Genomic DNA, 22,861 nt, shown 5'->3' with positions numbered 1-22,861 from the left:
TTTCTTCTTCTACCTCTTCTGTTCTGTTTTGTTTTGTTTTATTCTGAGACAGGATATCACTATATAGCCCAGACTAGCTAAGAGTTCAACATTCTCCTACTTAGTATATTAGTTCCTTACTCCAGATAAAGCTGAGGAGAGACATATTTAGGAATGAATTTCTCAGAAGGAAATGACCTTCAAGGAAATAATCTACCTCCCAGCTGGCCACTGAATCCCAAACCAACTTGAATGATTTTATAATCACATATCATTTGGCTTTTAATAGCATAGAAATTCTTTTTGCTAAATCTTAACTACCAAGAAGGACATTTAACTGTCTGGCAGCTAAAACAAAGGTAATACCCAACTTACCTTTTAGTGAAATAAGTTATAGGTGTCAGGATCCAGAGGTTTCTACTGTGATGCTAATCAATATCTCAATACAGATGTTTTCTGAGCCACAACTCACTCTGGCTGTTGTGAGTCTGAACACTTCCAACACTGGTTTCCATATACCTCTTACCCTTCACGGGGGCTTTAACTGCACCTCTCAGCTCTCACTGAACCTTCTTCCTCTGCCCACACTAAGGTGCTGGTGAATGAGAGTTCTTTCATATTCTTTCACACCTATTTTCTTCTCCCCCTACCTAATCTCACTTATCTTGTGACTTCAAGAACCACTCATATACAACTACTTGTACCAGACCAAGTGTGTAACTAGAGCATCACGTATCAATGATTAATCCTCATTAATTTTCTTGCTTTTTCACTCATCAGTCCTAAGATTGAAGTGTACCTGAAATTGCCTACTCAGTATCTTCACTTTAAGGTTAATTCGTTCTCAACAAATCCATATAGGTAAAATATTTTTAAAATCAATCTCATATCAACACTAAGAAGATAAATCACTGGGACAGCATTTGGGTAACAAGCACGAAGATCATGCTTATGCCTCTCTCTCTCTCTCTCTCTCTCTCTCTCTCTCTCTGTGTGTGTGTGTGTGTGTGTGTGTGTGTGTGTGTGTGTGTGTGTGTGTGTGTGTGTACATATTTGTCTCAAATATTTTACTCTGTGATCTGTATTTGAGTTCATGGTATCTTCTTCCACTTTGTATTCCCAAATGGAGAACTTGGAAGCCGTCATGAATATGAGGCACTGTTGGCCAAGATTTAAGAATGATTTTATGCAATAATCATTGTTAATAATGGAAGAGAAAAATGTAAAGCTAGTTATTAAGCCTGACAAGTAATTGTTAACTTATGTTACTTTTAGTGGTATATTAAGAAATAAAAGAACAAAATAGAAATGTGAACTGAAAACTTCTGGTTTGTTTGGAAAGTTAGTTGTGTCAAATGATGTTTTGCTGGGGCACACAGGTGAAAAGGATATTTTGCTGGAGTAGACACATGAAAGAATGTTTTCTTGAAGCAGACAAAGATGCAGGTATGTTTTGATATAGCAAACACGTGAAAGGATGTGTGATGAAGGAGTATAAATATGACCCCTCTATAGTGGGAGATAGACAATGAGCACTGATTGTTTGCTCCACCTCCTACTCTTTGCTAACGACACGTGTATTGATTCGCCTTACATAGCACTGTTGAGCTCAACTTGTGGTAATGCAGCTATTGAGAGAAACTCGCCCAAGAATTGCTTGTGAGGTTCTTGTGGCAGCTTGCCGCTCAGGCCGGTTGGCAAGCCTGGCAATTTCTTCAGGATTTTTTTTTTTTTTTTTTTTTTTTTTGTTTTTTTTTTTTGGGGCTGGGGACCGAACCCAGGGCCTTGCGCTTCCTAGGCAAGTGCTCTTCCACTGAGCTAAATCCCCAACCCCAATTTCTTCAGGATTAAACTACAGTTGCTGATTTGTGCCTGGTGTCTGCCTGCCGAAAGGACTGGTCTGAAGCTGCTGAGTCATATTTGGTGTTTGCTACGGGACTGAACTGCTGGCAAAGAAGATTGAGCTCCAGAAAACTGTTGCTGAACAAATCCTAATAACTTTTCTCTTCCGCTACCTCTGGTGGGTTGTGGGCAAGAGGAGAGGTTGAACCCTTATTAAAAGAAGGTTGCAAAATATTTATGCCTACAGAGATGAATAACTAAACTGAAATTCTGATGCAGGCAGTAAAGGAGGAATTCCAGGGGAAGGAATGGGGTCCAGAGCCATAATTACCTTAGGCTATCTTTAGGCCCCTTGATAGCCATGTATCGCCAATCTCTACAACTAAATAAGATGACTGGGGGGCAGGGGAGTGTTGTTTGTTTTGTTTTTGTTTTGTTCAGGAAGTGTTAGAACTTTAAGAAGTGTGGCCGAATGAGGAGCTCAGGCTATTAAGGTTACCCTCAAAGTAAACAGGGGGACTCTAGTCCCTCCATTTTCCTCTTCCTGGCCATAAACTGAGCGGTTGTACCCTGCTACACACCCCACCCATAATGTGTCCTTACCCAAAGCAGTGACGGTATCAGTCATGGATATAAATCTTCAAAACAAAATTAAAATTTTTCTCCTATTAAAGTTGATTACCTAGTTGATTCTCCTATTAAAGTGATAGTGATAGAAAGCAGACAAGTATAATCTCTTTGGAAACTAGAACGAGGTTCAGAACAAACATATTTCACACCATAACGATCATATTCATAGAAATGAATATAATAAAAATAAAAGCAATCCCCATCAACCAAAGAAAGGCTGAATTGTGTTATAATCATACAATACATTGTGTAATAACAAAATGAAGTTACATATATATATATATATATATATATATATATATATATATGAACCAGAACACCTTACAAAAATAAAAGACCTCAGCCATGAAAAAAATAGGTAGAATATGGTTCTACCCGTGTAAAATTTAAAAATAGATTTTAAAAACTAAGCTTTGGATAGAAAATTATTGTGGCTAAAGTATGTGTAGTAATTGTCAAAGGTGAGGAGCTACAATGGAGAAGTACATAGAGGGTGATTTTTGAAATGCCCATTGCTTTTATTTCCTTCTCCTCGGTGTTAGTTTTATAATATCTGACGAACTATTCAATCGTGTTTCTTTGTTTTTTCAGTATGTACGGTATGTCAGATGTTTGTTAGGAACGTTACACAGATATATAAGTCTAGCTATTCCAGAAACAGAAAAGAAAGAAATAAAACTACAATTTGGTAGTAAGTACTATGAATCGGGACAAGGGAAAATGAATTAGTATCTCCATAGGCTCATGGAACGCTGCAACGGACACAGCAAAGCCAAAGCAAGTGGAATGTGAGATGAAATTCAAACTGTCCTATATGCATGACTTTATAAACTCCTCAAAATTAAGTCCAGTGACATCCGAAGTCCCTGAAATGCAATGGTGCTAGCAACTGCAAAAGTTAACAGTTAAAGAAAAGAAAATTGGAAAGGCTGTCTATAGTACAATTGCTTCAAGTTCAGTGACAAACTGCCTTCTTAAAGGACTGAAAAAAATAATCTAACATGGTTAAAGATTAGACATAAAATGAAGACTATTATAAGGAGTCCTTTTAAACAGAAAAGTAAAATCATGCCACAAACAGTAATAAAGCATTTTAATATAAACAATTTTAACTTATTTTGACCAATACAATTTCATATGTGTACATTTTAATAAAGTGTTCTAGTCAGCACTTTTTTCCTACCTACTAAACAAACTAGTCCCCAGTTTATTCATTTTTCTTTGACCTTTTCTGTAAGTCAGTTGTTCTCAGATAATAAAAATTTTCAAAATGAATTAGGCTTTATGCCCTCACATTACACTCACTGCTTGATGTATTGGGTTGAACCCTGTGGAATCTCCATTCTATCGTTTCTGAACTACAAAACGTAAAACACTGATGAGATATGCAGATGTGCTAAATTATACTTAGCTCGTATATTTAATAGGTATGTGTTGATCACATAAGTTGTTAGGCCCTGGTTTGGGGAAAGGGAGGATCAAGACAAAGGTCACTGGCTTTGGAAATTTACAAGAAGGGTGAATAAAAACAGGAAGAAAAACCAATATATCCAGGATACGCAGGTTAATATGATTCAGAATAATTAGAACAGCTTCCTCTAAATTGAACTCTTCATGGGTATTCAAAGTACAGGATTTCATTTTTGCCATAGTACATAGCTTTTAACTTAATAATAAAAATACAACATTATTCAAAATTAGACATCAGAATAAAAAATAACTAAAAATTGTGAATAAGCTAGATAAAGTCTTAAATAATTCTATTCTCTTCATTTTAAGCTGGTATTTTATTAAGTGGGCATACAGAAGTCATTAAACGAGTCTCGTTTCCATTTTAAATCTCCATGATAAACTGGCAGATGGAGCACCTTATGTTCACGAGAGGAAAGCCAAGTGCTCAGAAAGGTAACTACAGAAAAGAGGGCAAGTCCAAAAAAAGGGTTCTGAACTGTTGTACCCCTGGAAGGTTAGCAGAGAATTGGATTTGAAAGGCTTTCACAGAATTATAAACTATCCAGTGTAACATTATCCGGTATGCTTTTCTTTCTCAGTGAAGAAAACACGCATGCTCTGAGAAAGATTTTAGTTTCGTAGAAAGACTGTTTCTAATCAGACTTAAAGGCATATTATTTCCTCTAATATATATCAAGTTTAAAGGTATGATATACTGTTTTGCCTGTTTAATAAGAAAGACATTTTGAGTGAAAAGTCAATACATTTCTTTATGCTGTAACACAGGTCAACAAAACTGAAGACGACAAGTAAATTCCAGCATTTGTCTTCATTTATCTTTCCTTTTATGTGTATTGTTGGCCTTTGATTCTTTGTAGATTCTTCTTTTTCCCACTCTTTTACCCCCCTCCCAGTGCCCCAGTTTTACCCACTTAACACTACATAGGACAGCAACAAGGATAGAGAGAGAACAACAACTAGTAACATCCCTGAGCCTAATTACTTTCCCTTTGTTTCTTCTTTGACCATGGCTACTAATAAACCGAAACCAACCTCCCTAAATGACCAACAACCACTCACATGGCCTCTTGGGGCCCTTGCATTTATATGCCCTCTGAAAAGTTCCCAGAATTCTAAATGTCACACAATCGCAGAAATTATATACAGCGGGCAAAATCACAATTCTGCTAGAGCATGAAACAAATCATAGTCAGCTGCTGCAGACAGTCTGAAACAGCCTCATATCACTACACCTGGGATTAAAATGAAAGCACATTCTTACAATGTTTCTATTTAAAAAAAAAATTCCAAAATCGTCATTACATGTGTCTGAATAATTTTGCCTGCATACATGACTGGGTTCACAGCGGCCAGAAGGGATCAGATCCCCTGACAGTGGAGGAAGGAGGGCGTAGAAAGCAATGTAACTGTGGCCCATGCATATACAGCCATCCAATTAGACAAGATGGATGAAGCAAAGAAGTGCAGGCCAATAGGAGCCGGATGTAGATCTCTCCCGAGAGACACAGCCAGAATATAGCAAACACAGAGGTGTATGCCAGCAGCAAACCACTGATTTGAGAATAGGACCCCCGTTGAAGGAATCAGAGAAAGAACTGGAAGAGCTTGAAGGGGCTTGAGACCCCACATGAACAACAATGCCAAGCAACCAGAGCTTCCAGGGACTAAGCCACTACCTAAAGACTATACATGGACTGACCCTGGACTCTGAACTCATAGGTAGCAAATGAATATCCTAGTAAGAGCACCAGTGGAAGGGGAAGCCCTGGGTCCTGCTAAGACTGAACCCCAGTGAACTAGATTGTTGGGGGAGGGCGGCAAGGGGGAGGATGGGGAGGGAATACCCATAAGGAAGGGGAGGGGGGAGGGGGATGTTTGCCTGGAAACCGGGAAAGGGAATAACACTCGAAATGTATATAAGAAATACTCAAGCTAATAATAAAAAAAAAAAGAAAGAAAGAAAGCAATGTAACTGGGGGTGCCAATCCTGAACAAGAGCCCGGAAAATGAGACTGGCAGGAGTAGGTCTGTTCCCTTCTTGCTCTGGGTTTCCATGTCCTACCTCCACCACCCTCGAGGAAATCTCATAGCCTAGCGGCCAAATTACAGGTTTAACTTCCTCTCTCCTCTTAAAGACATGTCAAGCTAGCACCGAGAATTCCTCTTCATATAAATGAAGTATTCACACCACCTCAGGCCTGCTAATGATGTACACTCACCCCCAAGTCCCCTACGTACTCCCCAAGGATTGTATAGCCCTATTCACCCCCAATAAAGAGAGCTGTTTCACTGAAAACTGTCTTGGAGAAAGCTGTTTCTCCTCACACTCATAGCTGACCAAAGTCCTGTGTTAACAACCTGCCTGGTTAAGCTTCATTCCTTCCAGTCCAGCCCGGTGTGCACCGGTGTCCCCACAGGCAGAAGTACACCCAGACCAGCAGTTGTGAGCTGTTATGTGAGTACCAGGAATCAAATTTGGGTGCCCAGGAAGAGTAGCCAGTGTTCTCAACCACTGAGCCATCTCTCCAGTCCCTTAATTTACATTTCTAACCCTTCGGTATTTCTCATACATTCTAGAAGTAATAACAGAATTCGAAAGGCCAAGTCTAGGGAGACAATGGCTACATGTATCTGTCTCACTCTGACTTTAGCACAAGTGCCACCTAAACAAACACAAGATACAATCTAAAATGATTCACTTTTACGTTTCTCTGCTATGGAAACAAAATCTATCTTTGTCAGGGCCAAGGAAGTTGGCAAAACGAATCATTTATTGGAAGTAACAATGCTAGTGTTAGCACTGTTTTGAGTATGAGAAAAGAAAAACTTTTTATTTAAGAAGTTTTCATAATCTCAAGAAAAATTTTTCTCCACCGCTTATTTTCAAGGAAATACAACACTTATTGGAAGAAGCCCAAAGGATCAGTCTGTTAAATCAAGACCCATGCAGAAAAATAATTACCCAGTTCACAATAACATGGCCTATAATACAAAGCCAGCAGCACTGTACAGCAGGAAGAGGCCCCTCCAATACAGGGACTTCCGTGGCTGACTTAATTACAGCACAGGGAGAGATTCCACTACAATGGCAGTGCTCAAGGCTGCTGACAGCTATCCTAGATACAGACACAGATGACTCCGCAGCTTCTCCTGTAGTATAACACCTTCCAGAAAAGTTTCAAAATAGACACATCCCAGCGAGTTTTTTGGTACCAGCTTTTTTATTTTTTTATTTTTGTTTGTTTTGTAAGCTCCATGGCATCGCATGCTACTGTGAAAGTTATCCTTACTGTGGGAGCCAGTTACCCATTTTATTAAACTTTGACTGAGCAACAGACAAGAGAAAAGTTTAAACGAGCTTATCATCTAGGCTAGGAGCATAAACTAAACTGATTTAATTAATGAACTGTTGGAGCCACTGCTTTGAAAGCTCAGAGACAATAACAAAACAAAACGAAGCAAAGCAAATCCACTTAAAAACCTGGCTTAAACACAGGAATAGCACATTGAAATCTAAAACACTAACAAAGCTAACTGAATCTTTTTAAAGCAGCTAATATAGCACTCACATGGACCAGAGCACAAATGGACGATTAGGACCCCAGATTATGAAGTGATAACACAGGTTTTAGGTAATATGAAAATTCCATCTTGCAAAACAATTTAAAGACAATGAAAGCTGGATGTTGCCTCAGCAGTTAAAAGTAGTTGCTGCTCTTCCAGAGGACTGGAGTTCCAAAACAAAACTAAATCCATCTTAGATTGTTCACAGGGCCTTATAATTCTAGTCCCAGAAATTCTAATACCTCTAGCTCCATGTATACAGAAACACACATATTCACATAATTTTATTAGGTCCCAAACCCTCCAAAGAAGGCAGTGTCATTATGTCCTAAAATGGCAGTCTGGACTCAGCTCAGGATGAATCTGACAAGTTAAACAGAAAAGTGTTGCTGTAAATGAGATAAAAGCCTACATTCCTCAGAAACCCAGATAGAAGCCATCATTTCTTACCTCTTTCCTACAGCCAACTACAGCGAATGAGGCATAGGATTCTTTATTAACATACAAATCAAATCTAATACAAATCAAAGGTCCTCAGTAATCTACAGGATCCTTTGATCCCTATTAACACATCCCTGTAAGGTGTAATATCAAAGCCACTGGCAAATTCCTTCCTTTCTACCCTAACTGACAGGCTGTTCCAGATTCGACTCCCTCCCTCCCTCCCTTTCATAACTTTACCACTTTTAAAGCCCCCACACCCTGCTTCTCTCTGCTCCCCTCAACTGCCCTCATCCCATCCCACCCCAGAGAAATTATTATTATTGATGATGTTTTTATTGTTGTGGAAAGAGGCTGGTAGATCTCTGTGAGTTAGAACCAATCTGATTTATACAAGAAGTTTTAGGACAAACCAGGGAGGGCTACATAGTGAGACTGAGTCAAGCAATATAACTCCAATATTTGGTGGTTTTGGTTTTTCTTGAGACAAAAATTTCCATTTTCTTAATAACTAGACAGATTATATAATCTACCTGTGTTTCAACTTTTTTAATCCACATAATGTAAATAATAGTAATACCCACTTTCAAGCTAAGCATAGCGATGCATGTTTTTAATCCCAGCACTCAGAAGACAGAGTTCACCGTTGAACCCTCTGTGAGTTCAAGGCCAGCCTGTCTTGGGTAGGAGGAAGGAAGATGAGAATGGTAATATCTATTTTGCTAAGGGTGCTGCCTTAAGGTATAAAGTATTCAGTTCAATAGCTGGTAATTGTGGAGAACACAATTGAGCTGTTTTTATAATTTTGATGTTTGGCTTGCTCCCCTACCCAGTAGACAGGGAATCTGAATTAAAACCCAGGTCTCATGAAAAAGTAAGAGTACTTTCTACAGCCAGACCACAAAGAAACTTTTAAAAAATTAAACCAGGTGGCATTATAACCTACCTCAGTGCTTAAGAAGCTGAGGCAGAAAGATCACAAGTTTGAGGCCAGTCTGGGCCATAGAAAGATCTTGTCTCAAAAACCGAAGGGGGGAAAAGTCATGTAATCAATACATACAAAGAAGTCTTGTTTTATTGTTGTTATTAATATATAAAAAGTCACTTGCTGATACTGAATGTCAGTTTGTGGTTTATCTTTTTATTAGTTGGCTAATTTAGAAGAAAACGGATCTTGTCACAGATATATGTTTGCTTGGGATAGGATGTAGCTAGGCAACCCAGACTGGGCTCAAGTTCTTGATCCTCCTGCCTCTGCCTTTTGAATATGAAAATTACAAAAATGAGCCACTCACAGCTATTCTGTTCATTTTGTCTTTTTTTTTCTTCTTCAAAAACTATGTTCTGAGTAATAAATTGTTTCAGGAAATAACTGAGTGTAGGACTTTAAAATATAAAAATATCTCGGCAGTGATGGTGTACACCTTTTTTTCCTATTAATTTATGCACTTTACAACCCGAGGCACTCAGGAGACAGAGGCAGGTAGATCTCTGAGTTCAAGTCCAGCTTGGTCTACAGAGTGAGTTCTAGAACAGCCAGGGCTACACAGAGAAACCCTGTCTCAAAAAAAACATAAATAAATAAATAAATAAATAAATAAATAAATAAATAAACATAAATACATAAATAAACAAATGTGTTAGCAATACTAACTTTAAAACACAAAAGTATTAGGTAAGAACCAGATTTATGTTAACCCAATGTTTTAAAAGTACTAATAGCTATCTCTGGAGATGTAATCAAAGCTAATGAAAAGTTCCAAAAGAACTGGGTTATACTTAGCCAAGAACTACACCCTTATTTCTTAAAAATGGTCAGGCCTGGCCCAAAAGTAATATAGATAGATGTCTTCCTAATGATATAAAAAGGCCATACTAGGAAACTGAGGACCTGTGGAAAGAGAAGACAAGAAATGCCCAGACATCTCCCCCTTTTCTTCTTCCTCTTATTAATCAGAATGCTTTGCTGGTATTTAACAATGCAAAGTTGAACAGGAAAAGAAAAACACATAATTCAGTAATCACAGAATGCTGTTACATTACAGTTGCCTTGGGTTCCTGGGAGACCACAAAAGGTGGACTGTATTCTCTCAAACTATGAGTCAAAAAACAAAACCTCTCCTTCCTCAAGTGGCTTTGTTTGTTTTTGAGACCAGATCTCTCTGCATAGCCCTACCAGTCCTAGAACTCACTAAGTAGACCAGGCTGACCTTGAACTCACTGAGCTCCACTTATTTTTGCCTCCCAAGTGCTTGAATCAAAGGCAAGCACCACCACACCTAGCTTTAAAGTGTATTTATTAGTATCCTGTTTTTCTTTAACTAGCTTCAGGATACACTTCTGTCTTAGTCTACATTTTTGTAATCTAGAGTCACACATTTTATCCCATAAGTTAAAAACCTTTTGTCTTATAAAATCCTGACATCCATTTCAGTATCAGGTTGGGACTATTTTCAGAGAATGTAAAAAGAATATGCCTGGTCAATTGGTTTTACTTTATAGAAAGAAAACTGATAACATTTGAGCTTTGTAATAGGAACAAAAAATACTGCTTCACACTCAATGTACTCAATGAAACGTAGTCAGTAAATTATACCAGAGAACACTACAACTGTAGAATGATGCTTTTCCTTTTTTTTAACTTATTTTTCACAAGTTCATATATAGATAAAATTTACTTTGATCATATTCTCTCCTCTCTTATTTTCTTTCCCCTTTTCCACATGTCTCCTCCTCACTTTCCTACTTTCATGTGGTGTGTGTGCATGTGTCTGTGTGTGCGTGCATGCCTGTGTGTGTGTGTGTGTGTGCGTGCATGCCTGTGTGTGTGTGTGTGTGTGTGCACGTGTATTGCCTACACAAGCATAGCTAGGAGATTATTTACTTGAGCGAGGAATTTACCAGTGGCTAATCCAGAGAGGAATGTGACTTTCCTTGCCTCAATACCCATTAATTGGCTACAGTTCCTCAGACATGGATTGGGGCCTATGAGTCCCTCTTCTCTCCACAACGAAATGTTCATAGGTCCAGTCATGTGCAGGTGGATGCTTACTTTTTCTATCAAAATGATAAATCCTTTCTAAATTATGTGTTATGGCAGACTCATTTTTTCAAGTTCCTTTTGAAAACAAAGTTTCAAAATTGGGATCCATAAAAATATTCAAATAAACATTTGTTTTCTAAACTGTATTGAGATTATCTTATTTCTTCATTTTTAATTGTTTCCTTTATTATTTTATTTTATGTGTATGGGCACTTTGCCTGCATGTGCATCTACATACCACGTGCATGACTGGTATGCAAGTAAATCAGAAGAGGGTGTCATATTCCCTGGAACTGGAGTTACAGAGAGTTGTAAACCATCGTGTAAGAAGTAGCAATCAAAGCCAGGTCCTTGGAAAAAGAGCCAATATTCTTAACCACTAAGCCAACTATCCAGCCCCTTAGTCCTACAAGTTTATATCTCTTGGTTATGAGATTATGGTTCCTCTTACTGCTTCATAAAGAAGCCAAGGAGCCATCTTTTTGCAAATCCACCAGCCATCTTGAATCAGGCCATTTCTCATCCCAGATATTGATCCCCCAAATCTAAGTCACCATCACCTCTTATCTGAACTGTTCCAACTGTCTCCTACCTTGTATTATTCTTCCACAGCCTGTCCACTCTGCTTAAAATAAAATTCAGATTTCTTGCTGGGAATGGTGTGTAAACAACTTTAATCTCAGCACTGGGAAAACAGAGATAATCTTTGTAAGGTCAAGTCAAGCCTGGTTACCTAGAAAGTGCTAAGCCAGTCGAGGCTATATAGTATATATTATAAATATAAATATAATCAATCAATCAACCAATCTCAGGGCTCAAAAGCCTAGTTCCAGTCTAATTCACTACATTTCCTCCCACATCCACCCCTTCCACTCCAGATGTACCTAAGCCTTCTGAGGTTCTTAATGAATGGCAGTACTGCCTTATGGAAGAACAGAAAAGGAATGTCTAGAATATCGACAATGTTTTATTATCACATTGACTTGGGAAAAGTGCCTACGTGGCTGTTAGTAGGGAGGGCCAGGAGCCTAATCATCCCACAGAGAACCAAAATGCAGGGTTCTATACCACACAGGGTCATTGCATATCAAATGCCAGTAAAACTATGCAGTTTTCACAAACACGAAACTTGTTCCCACCAAATGATTTCTACATTGCTGTGCTTTCAGCCCAGGACAATACCTTCCTGACTTGTTAATTCTCATCACCTGGGACTCAGCTTAAATATCAACTTCTCAAAAAGGCTTTGCCTGACTCTGATTTCTAATGTTACCTCTCCCACTAGCTCTTACTAGGTTTATTATTCCATAACCCTGCTTTGCTTTTAAGCACTTATCCCTATACAAAATTATTTATCACCTACTCTTTTGTTTTTCTTCCTCTGTCACAAATAAACTCTCCCAGGGGGCTGGAGAGACTGCTCCGCAGGTAAGATCACTGACTGTTCTTCCATGGGACCAAGATTCAATTCTCAGCATCTACAAGGCAGCTCATGAGCATCTAAAACTCCAGTTCCAGAGAATTCAACATCCTCCTCTGGCTGCAGGCATCAGACATGCCTGTGGAACATAGACATATATGTGGACAAAATACTCATACACATAAAACAAATAAACAAATAAATGTTAATTCAATTCTCCAAACAGTGTCTACAATACAATGCTTAGTCATCATATGTGTAATGAATGAATATCTAGAACAATTTTTCTTATTGAAGATTAAGATTTCTTTAAATTTAAATTTAGTTTGGTTTCTGCTATACTGAGAATAGAACCCAGGATCTCACATATGTTAGGTAAACACTTATACTAGGCTATACCTACAGCCATAGAAGTTAGTTTTACATTATAAAATGTTCATATTTTCATAGCACAGAAAAGAAATGCAAAATCCCAAATTTTCTAATTCACCATCGCAAGAGTGAGGCATAGCCACTTTCTAATTTACAGGAGCCCCCCATGTTCAAAGAGGCTTAAATACACCAGCTACTTCCAGACTCTCTGTCAGGAGGAGATCCTTCCTGTAGCCAATATGATTAAATCCAGCTACTCGAGGCATTAGCTAGTAAGGGCTAACTGAAAGGGCCTTACTGTCTGAAATCACCTCTCCAGTCCCATCTCTCACCTCTTACTCCATTTCTTTTTCAGTCTACTGCCCACTACAACAGCACAGATGCTGAAAAGCAGCAGTTACCACAGACTCTACTCTGCATGCCACCTTCTTGTTTTGTTATTGTCTCTACAACATTAAGGACCATTTAACATAGTATCTAGTTTTCTTGCTCGTTTTTTTTATTTTCTTTCTTCCTACACACAGAAGACAGACTCCAGGAACATGGAGCTTTCTCCCTGTTCCTTGCTGTATCTTCAACACCCAGATCTCTAACTCTCACACAATAGAGACATTAAATACATTAATGTTATTAGAGAAATGAATGAACAGTCATTTATTTATGTAAAAATCTACTTAATTACAGCACTTTTTATACCCATTTTTCAAATTTATTAATCACATTAGCATCACATTTTTTTAAATTTGGAAGTGGTTGATGATGACTAAAATATCTGTCTAGATTTCTTTTGCTTTCATTGTGCTGTTCTGAAATATTTTACCATGACTATTCTCTAAAAGTGTGATTATTAGTTTTGAAGTCTGTGGTGGTTTCATTTGAATGAGAATGACCCCCATAAGCTCATATGTTTGAATGCTTCATCCCCAATTAGTGGAGCTGATTGGGAAGGATTAGAAGGTGTAGCCTTGTTGAAGGAGGTGTATCACTGGCAGGGAAGGGGATCTGAGGTTTCAAAAGGCCAAGCCAGGCTCAGGACAGATCTATCTATCTATCTATCTATCTATCTATCTATCTATCTATCTATCACCTATCTCTACTGCCCACGGATCAAAATGTAAGCTCTTAGTTACTGCTCAAGTGCCATGCCTACCTGCCAACCACCATGCTCCCCATGGAGATGATCATGGATTAACATTCTGAAACTATGAACAAGTCTCCAACCAAATGTTTCCTTTTATAAGTTGCATATCTTATGAAAACACTTTAATGTAACTTGCAAAGATAAACTATTTTCTTTTGCTGCAATGAAAAACCATCTTGAATATAAAGCTGGATCAGAAATAACTACAGTGATTAATATAGAATACCTGATGATTCACTTAAGATTTGTAGTTCTAAATTATTTTAAAATATTAACAGAAATTACTTTCTTATAATTCTGATCACTAGATCACTAAACCAGATGATTCCGAGGCTGGAGAGATGGCTTAGTTGTTGAGAGCACTTGTTGTTCTTGCAGAGGACCCAGTTCAATTCCCAGCACCTACATGGTGCCATTTATGACCCCAGTTTCAGGGACTCTGATACTGTCTTCCACTTCTAACTTCCGCAGGCACCAGGCATACACATGGTATGGATTCATCCAGGCAAAACACTCAAATGCGCACAAAAAACTAAAAACTAAAAAGTTAATTTCTAATATCCCTCCAACATTAAGAATTTATGTCAACTTTACAAAAATAATCTAAAGAGTTAGGGAGTCAAAAGTTTTTTACAATGGTTCTGGAGTATAACCTCGCTCCATGTTCATATCCATATCCTTTCTCTCTCTCCCTCTTTCTGTGAAGCCAGATGCAGTTGTTTCAATCACAAAACTCCATGCATCAGTTCTAAAGTAAAAATATGGAAAATTAGAAAAGTAAATGAGTTCAGAGGGACATGTGTACGGGTGAGGTGGTCATATGAGAACTATTAATTACTTTAGAAAAGGTTACCAAACAGTGAAATATTATGGCTAGGACTGAATGAGCAGAACTGAAAGAAAATATAGAAAAGAGCTGGGTGAAAGTTAATGCAACCAAGCAAGATTATTTTATACTTTGGAAGAAAGTAGAAGGAATTTGAAAAGGAAAAGGTAGGTAGACAAAGAAGCAAACGAGGTAACTCTAAGACAGTGGGCCAGCTATATTACATAGTAAGTATTTTGAGATTATTCAGTCACTGAGTTTTATAGCCAAAGTGAATAGATTCCAGGAAGAAAAGGCACCAACGGTCGTCTTTTCTCTCCCCTCCATTTTAATGGTTAAGATACTTGCTGACAGATTCATGTTTCCACTCTTTTCTCCCTATCTCTTATAAGATGCTGTACAAGATCTGAAGTGCTTACAAGAAACTAGCTGTCGACATCAAAATTCAACTGTCAGAGAAGAAATAAGGAGTAATGTACTAATAATGTCCAACTGCCTGAATCATCCCGGCTTCACGCCAAGATCTAGAGTGGGCAGGATGTGGTCACACTGCAGGACTGGCTCCTCTGGCTGTGGAAATCAGCCAGGCACTATGCTGATGCACATACCCCATCAGCAGCCAATAAGACAAGGAAGCAGAATCACCAATAACTCACCAACAAAACCATCCATCTATTCCCTTGATATCAACACACACGGCTGCTTTAGGGTCATCAAAGCAAATCTCAGTCTCTACCACAGACAACTACTCATTTTTCCTCTCTCATGGCCTTCCAAACGATCAGGACAGAACTTGAGCCTCCTTATCAATCCTCCATAATTAGTACCATATTCTTCACACTTGATTTTATAAAAAGAAAAGAAAACAAAAAGGAAATCCTACATATAGAGTCATATGTTCAAAGACATTTAAAGTAAGTACAAAGGAACAATGATAGAAGGGAGAACACAGAAAAGAAAATGTACTGTGTTGTTGGCCTAATTTACTTTCTGTTACTGTGAAAATTTTAATTACATCGTGTGTGTGTGTGTGTGTGTGTGTGTGTGTGTGTGTGTAGTACTCGTGTGAGATAAAGAAACAACTTGCAAGAGTGGGCGCCCTTTCTCCACCCTGTAGGAACTCAGGTTCATCAAGCTTAGCAACAAAAACCCTTACCCTCTGAGCCATCTTGCCCCTTTCCCCAGAACGTTTTAAAGCAATGGCTTCCAGGGTTGAGAGATGGCTTATTTGGTAAAAAATATCGATTGTACAAGCATTAGGACCTTTGAAGCTTTAAAAGGCATAGCATGGTGCACACTTGTAACCGCAGCAATGGGGAGGAAAATACAGATGGAGCCCTAAGGTTCACTGACCAGCCAGCCTGGCACACTTAGCAAGTTTCAGGCCAGTGAGAGATACTGTCTTAAAAAACAAGCCACTAAGGAATAATGTCTGGATGTCCTTTGACTACACACACAATGCACACACACACACACACACACACACACACACACACACACACTAAATGGCTTGTATGTGACGTCATATTAGAATATGCTGTTTTGCACAATTGCTTTGTATTTAAGAGTCAGTTCATTTAGGTAATAATCTCAACTAAGATGAAACATTTAAAATATTAAAAATGAGTATTATTATCTAATAATAGCATATAACTATTTTACTACCTTAAAATAACTTTCGTATAGCTAAAATCCTGTTTACTAAGAATTGTCATTTGAGTTTTCCTTATGCTAAACGTAAGTCAAAGTATGTATAATAGCAAGTGTCATTTGATAAAAAGAAATTCATTATTTTTCTTCCTATATAGAACAAAACTGCTTAAATCTTTTATTTTAAAAAATATCATTGGTATTTGTATTATTCTGTTAAGAAACTTCTTTTATCATTCTTATAAAACATTTCCCCCTTTTCTCTTTACTGCCAATGAGACTAAAATGAGTGGTCACTTTCTACACTCTTCAATTTTCTCAGTCTTTCTCTGACACTAAGCAATATTGAATTTTGAACACTTGATAAAGGTGCAAATTCTTATAGTATAAATTTATTTTTATAAAATATTTATTTTTGTTCTTATTATGTGCTAAGGTCTGTGTTAAAAATTTTGTGTTATACAAAATTAAATAAGCCAGGCACAGAAAATTAAATACTTTGTTATCTCATTCATATAAAAAATCAGAGAAGTAAATGGTAGTTGTTAGAGGTGTTGATTGCTTAAAAGGAGAAATATTGACTAAGAGTCATTATTCCAGTTAGATAAGAGGAATAGGTTTAAGAAATTCACTGTGTAGCATGATGAATACAATGCCAATATATTTACTGTTTAAAAAAACAGAATGAGTGTTGGGTTATCACAAAAAAGATAATTATATGAAGCAATGTATTAACTCGAAAAAGCATAACATATGTATACTAAAAACATAATTCTACACATAATAAATACATACAAATTTACCTATCAAATAAATAAAAAACAAATCCATTCTTTTAAGAATTTATTGTCTACTAAAGACAAAAGACAACTGTATTAAGGTTTAGTGTGCTGAATAAATATGACACATAAATATCCCCAAAAGTGTCGTTTAGCTCAAGAAGAAAGGTCTATTAACAATCATATTTTATATCATCAAATAAGTCCATCTCTTTTATCAAGGAAGTGATGACTTAATATTGGCTTGCATTTCTCCACCTTGGCAAAGCACAGTTAATAAATAAGGACATCTGGGAACATCTCTGAGAATTACAATAATCATCTATTTCCTTACTTCCTAAGATTTAGCACCACTGTATTTAAACATGTCAGTCTAAGAAAATATAAGTACAGACATTAAAGCCAGATATGACTATAGCAAGGAAAGCATTAACTAAAATTTATAGCCTGATATGTAAAAATTATATCTCTATGGCTTTCAACTATAAAATTTACATATTTTGGTATTTAAGCATCTGAATAGAATAGCATAATTAAAGGTATAAAATCTGTGTTATTTATGAGTTAGAAGATGGGTTGATTAGAATGTCATAACTCATGTTTTTGTTTTTTAACTGTGACAATACAAGACTAGGCCCTCCCTTTCCCTAAAATAAACTTAGATTATAAGAAAAGTATTTCTATTTATGTATGATATTCCTAACATGTTAGTATGCACCTAAAAATAAAGACTCGTCACACAGAAAAGCAGTGTTTGTGTATACTAACATTTATACGTGATTGTTTGCTACTCCCAGTGCCTTAAATAGTATGTATAATCCTTATGAGTATTTAGTTGGACATAAATATCCATCCACTATTTTCTTTCAGTACATTACCCTTAGAAGAAAAAAAAACATAAAAATAGGAAAAAATGTTATTCACAGAACATTGGTGATAGTCTGGTTTTATAAATACAGTAATTTCAATTTGAAGGGCCATATTTGATAGGCAAGGCACGGATATTCATATATTTTACATTTCTTTCTCATTTCTCACCATTTGGAGGTGAATTTAATTTTCCTGTCTCAGGGTGCCTTCTATAAAGACGTAAGCATAGCCTAGCCTTGCTCAGAGGTGAAATTAAGGGCAGCAAAACCACCTAGCAAAGTTGTTTTGCTCCTACAGCCCCATGACAAGGACTAAAGCCAACGTCAAACGGGATTGGTGAGTCCTAATAACTAGTTCCTATTTCACCAAGGAGCAATTACTCAGCAGACAACCGAGGTACCAAATTCTACCATCCTGGAATTGTAGGTCCTCAGGCACAAACCTCCTCGTCAACTGGATGGATTATGCAATGGTCATTGACACCTGGGTTTGAAATAACAGCAGTTTGAGAAGTTTGATTTATGCATTTCAACCCAGTTCAATGTTACCTGCCAGCACTGATGCCTGAAGACTTCTTGACTCTCCCTCCCCCACATGATAAAGAGCTTCCCATTCCAGCTTATGCATCCATTTCTTGGGTAATTTTTCTATTGGTGAAAACAATGGGCTCTTTCAATGTTCTCTTATCAACAAAGGGCTCTAAGATGAAGTCCTTCTGGCCATATCCCTTCTGACTTCTTCACAGTGATGACTGGCGCTGAGAAATGCCAAACCTGGAGAGGGAAATAGGAGACGGGTAGCTCACCTCTTTGAGCTGCTCCAGCTCTTGTTTGAGGCCGTCATACTCGGCCTCCAGCTCGTCATACTGTTGCTTGAGAGTCAGTTTCTCCTCCAGCACCACCAGCCCATACTCCGCAGCCTGAATCTTCTCGTGGGTCGTTTCTGTGAGCTCCTTGGTCAGTCTCTCTATCTCAGTCTTATAGTGGTCTACCGTCTTCAGCGCCTCTTCTGCGGCCATAGCGGGGTGGCGAAGATAGACGCAAAGCAGAAGGGAAAAGAAGAAGCAAATAGGAATGGAAATAAAAAAAAATGGAAAGGAAAAGTGCCTGATGAATAGGCAGAGCGCCCTGAGGCCCGGCCGGCAGCGGCTGCTACACGGCCGGAAGCACTAAGGAGGAATACATGGAATATGGGAGGAATACACCCTGCAGCATGGAGACTGCAAGGTGATGACCGCAGCCGGGATCCTGCGGGCCACGCGCCCGAGCAGTCAGCAGCCAAGCTGCATGGTCAGACGCAGCTCGCACAGCAAGAGGCTCCGGCTCTGCGGCCTCAGAGGCGCGTGGCCGCCATGTCTCAGGCCGCGTCACTGCGGTCCACCGCCCAATGCTCCGTGGGAGGCTGAGCTCCACCTGCTTGCTGGGCCCTGCGGCAGCCAGTGCATACGGATGCGGACTCCAACTGGTCCTCTGCCTCTCAGCCACTCAGGATGCAGGGAGGTAGGGAAGGGGAGGAGCAAATCCAAAACCCCACTGCGCCTCACAGAGCAGCGCAGCACGGGCAGCTGAAGGGGAAGAGGGCAGAGGAACCCAAAACTATCTGAGAGATGATGGGAGACTTCGGAGGGCTGAGGAGGGAGAACCGCGCTAAGGCAGAATAAGGGCTGAGGAAAAGGGGTGTCTTAAAGAGAAGTGGAGGTTAAGGAGATGAAGAAGGCTGGGGGATGGGAGGGGCAGCTGAGAAGAGATGCTAGACGGAGGAAGCCAGGGCAGCTGAAGAAGGGCAAGAGTGTTGGAAAGGGTGATGTCTGAGAGATCAGAGCACTAAGAAGACCTCCAACAGGCTAACTTTGCTAAGGTGTGAATTCGAAGGTATGTGCAGTGGGCCCACAGAAAACAGAGCTAGTGCTGTGGGGTCTCAGCTTTCAATACCTGAAAGAATGCTGCTTTTCCAAATCTTGATAGATGTACCTTGGGAGCCCTTTCTCCTTCCTCAGCCTCTGTCTAATTTGGTCTAGTTCACCTAACACTCTGTCAAAGAACTTCGCTGTTCCCCAAGCTAATCTCTGTGCACTTTAGTTCATCGCAGGAGCTTTATCTCTTCAGAGAACTACTACCTTACTGCACAACACGATTACTGGAGAGATGTGAACCCCAGTAAGGATACCACCACAGTCCAACTTGGTGAACCAACAGGTTTTATTGAAATAATATTTACAGTATGTGGTGTGAGGGGTTATTTACAGGAACAGAAATGACTCAAAAAATCACTACCAAAAGCCCACCCCAGTAGTGACCTGAACCACATACCCAACCAGGAGGAAATTCAGTAGGTTGGAGACTTTCACAGAGCTCGGGTGATCTGTGTCTCTCCTAGGCAACTAAGCCTGTCTGTCCCAACTCTCGGCCAGCTTCACTGTTCTTGGGGAAGGAGTGAATCTGATTAGTTACATGAATTTACTGAAGCCTTTGGCTTGTTTACTTCCTGGTTTAAGAGCTTCCTAGAAGGATGGAATGTTTTACTTCTCTTTAGAACATCCTATGTATTGAACTTCTGTTAAGATGAACTCTTCCATCTAGGAGGAAACTGCTGTACAACACCTACATGGCTCAGTAAGCCTCTAGGCCAGTGGTTCTCAACCTGTGGGTTGAAACCGCTTAGGGGTTGGACAATCCTTTCACAAGGGTCCTACGTCAGACTTTTACAAGCCATTACAGCAGAAAAATTGAAGTTATGAAGTAGCAACAAAAATAATTTAATGGTTGGAGGGTCACCACAACATGGAGTACTGAACTAAAAGGTCACAGCATTAGGAAGGTTGAGATACTAGGCACTGTATTTCTTCCAGATAATTCTATATAGGCCTCACTATGTGGATTCTTCAGTAAAGGAAATGAATCTTTAATTTCTTTTAGAAGGTATTTATGATACTCTACTAAGCAAAAAGAAAAAATGCACCCTGTGAATAAGAGCAAAGTTCTTGAGATTGTGAGTCATGCATTCTTCAAAGCATGTTACATACAACCCTGATAGAGAAACCATGTCCAGCTTGTAGGTGCTGAAAAAGGGTTGCATCTCCAAAATCAGTGGCCAACAGGTTCTCTGTGATTGCTGGGTTATTTCTTAGCCAAAGACACATCCTTGCCACTTCCCTACTTGTCTTAGTTAGGGTTTACTTCTGTGAACAGACACCACGACCAAAGCAATTCTTATAAAGGACAACATTTAATTGGGGCTGTCTGAAAGGTTCAGAGGTTCAGTCCAGTATCATGGGGTGGGGGAGCATGGCAGCATCCAGGCAGACATGGTATAGGAGGAGCTGAGAGTTCTACATCTTCATCTGAAGGCTGCTAGTGGAAGACTGACTTCCAGGCAGTGAGGGTGAGGGTCTTAAGCCCACACCCACAGTGACACACCTACTCCAACAAGGCCTCCAACAAGGCCATACCGCCAAATAGTTCCACTCTCTGGGCCAATCATACTCAAACCATGACACTACTAGAAAGATACTATATAGGGGTTGGAGATTTAGCTCAGTGGTAGAGCGCTTGCCTAGCAAGCGCAAGGCCCTGGGTTCGGTCCCCAGCTCCGAAAAAAAAAAAAAAAAAGGTACTATATTCTTCAAGGACTCAGTGTATGTTAGGATTGCCTTTTTGTTTTATTTTTCTTTTTTATCAACATACAAAAATTGCACATATTTATGGGGCACCGTACTATAAAGTTATACATATGGAATTGTAATTCTCTATCTTGTTTATTTTGCCTGTAAATCTCACCAAAACTTTTTTTCTTCTCTTGCTGTCTACAGGGACATATACTACAAACAAAATTTTATTCTTTATAGAAGCAGTCATTTCCCATCACCCTCTCTTGTCTTCGTATGCAGCAAAGTACATAACTGCTGCCTAGAGAGGGGTGAGAGCAGTCCTGTATGGTTCAGTGAAGAGACCGAATAAATAGGTAGACCTCAGCCTTCTGTGGCAGGTCATGATTTATCTAACTGTACATCCTGTATATATTTGATGGCCACTTTGAATAAGTTACCTCATACCCAAAAGGCGTTAGGGGACATGGGCCTATTCTGGGGTCTGCATCGTCCTATTTGCATACTTTTTAGTTGGATAGCAGGGTCACCATATCCCTCTTGAGAGCAAAGGACAGGCCCAGCTGCCTCAACTATGACTTCGTGGAAGGGAAAACTACTCCAGGGACTCAGATGTAGGCTCACCGTAAGCAGTGCTATGTTCCTGTCTCAGGCAAAGTCTCCTTCCATGTGTTTTTGAACCACTCCTTCAGCCATTCCACCCCTCAACTTCTTCCTCTGGGTGGCACTTGTCAAAAGAACTTCAATATAATCTCATAATCATCACCATGATTTTGCCAAAGAGCATCTGGCTGTGTTTCCAACATTTCAGATGTCCTTAAGCTTGCTGCTGTTGCAGCCACAGAGAAGATAAAAGGGTTCTTCCTTCCCCTCCCCTCTTATTTTGTCTTCTTTTTCTCTTTTTTTCAAGACATGTTTTCTCTGTGTATTCCTGGTGATCCTTGGACTCGCTGTGTAGAGCAGGCTGGCCTCAAACTCAGAGATCTACCTGCCTCTGTCTCCCGAGTGCTAGAATTACAGGTGTGTGACACCAATGCCTAGCAAAAGGTTCTTGTATGTTTCCACGTATTTCCAAAATTACTCTGTCAGGTTCTGTTTCCATGCCATGTCTTTCTCAGCAGTTCATTAAAAAACATGAAAACAAACAAACAAAAAAAAACATTTTCTTGTCACAATGTCACAATTGGATTTCTGTGCCATACAGAAGCCATATGTAAATTAGTTTTG

The 22,861-nt window shown here is 39.1% G+C and overlaps 1 protein-coding gene across 12 annotated transcripts in view; it reads right to left on the bottom strand.

The window, feature by feature from the left end:
- Bicd1 (BICD cargo adaptor 1) overlaps positions 1-19,477 on the bottom strand; it is a 140,373-nt gene extending 120,896 nt beyond the window's left edge. For 11 of the 12 annotated variants that reach the window (XM_032905464.1, XM_032905467.1, XM_032905465.1 and 8 more), the window contains exon 1: positions 18,836-19,455. In XM_032905464.1, coding sequence (XP_032761355.1) covers positions 18,836-19,048 — 213 coding nt within the window. In that variant the 5' untranslated portion in view covers positions 19,049-19,455. Of the gene's footprint in view, positions 1-18,835 lie in introns of all 12 variants that reach the window. The other variant, XM_032905472.1, reaches the window with a different exon arrangement.
- Positions 19,478-22,861: the final 3,384 nt, after the last annotated feature.

Source organism: Rattus rattus, chromosome 6, assembly GCF_011064425.1.
Source record: "Rattus rattus isolate New Zealand chromosome 6, Rrattus_CSIRO_v1, whole genome shotgun sequence".
NCBI classification, from domain to species: domain Eukaryota; kingdom Metazoa; phylum Chordata; class Mammalia; order Rodentia; family Muridae; genus Rattus; species Rattus rattus.
Note: the sequence above shows the minus strand (reverse complement) of the source record. Positions and strands in the feature narration are given on the sequence as shown.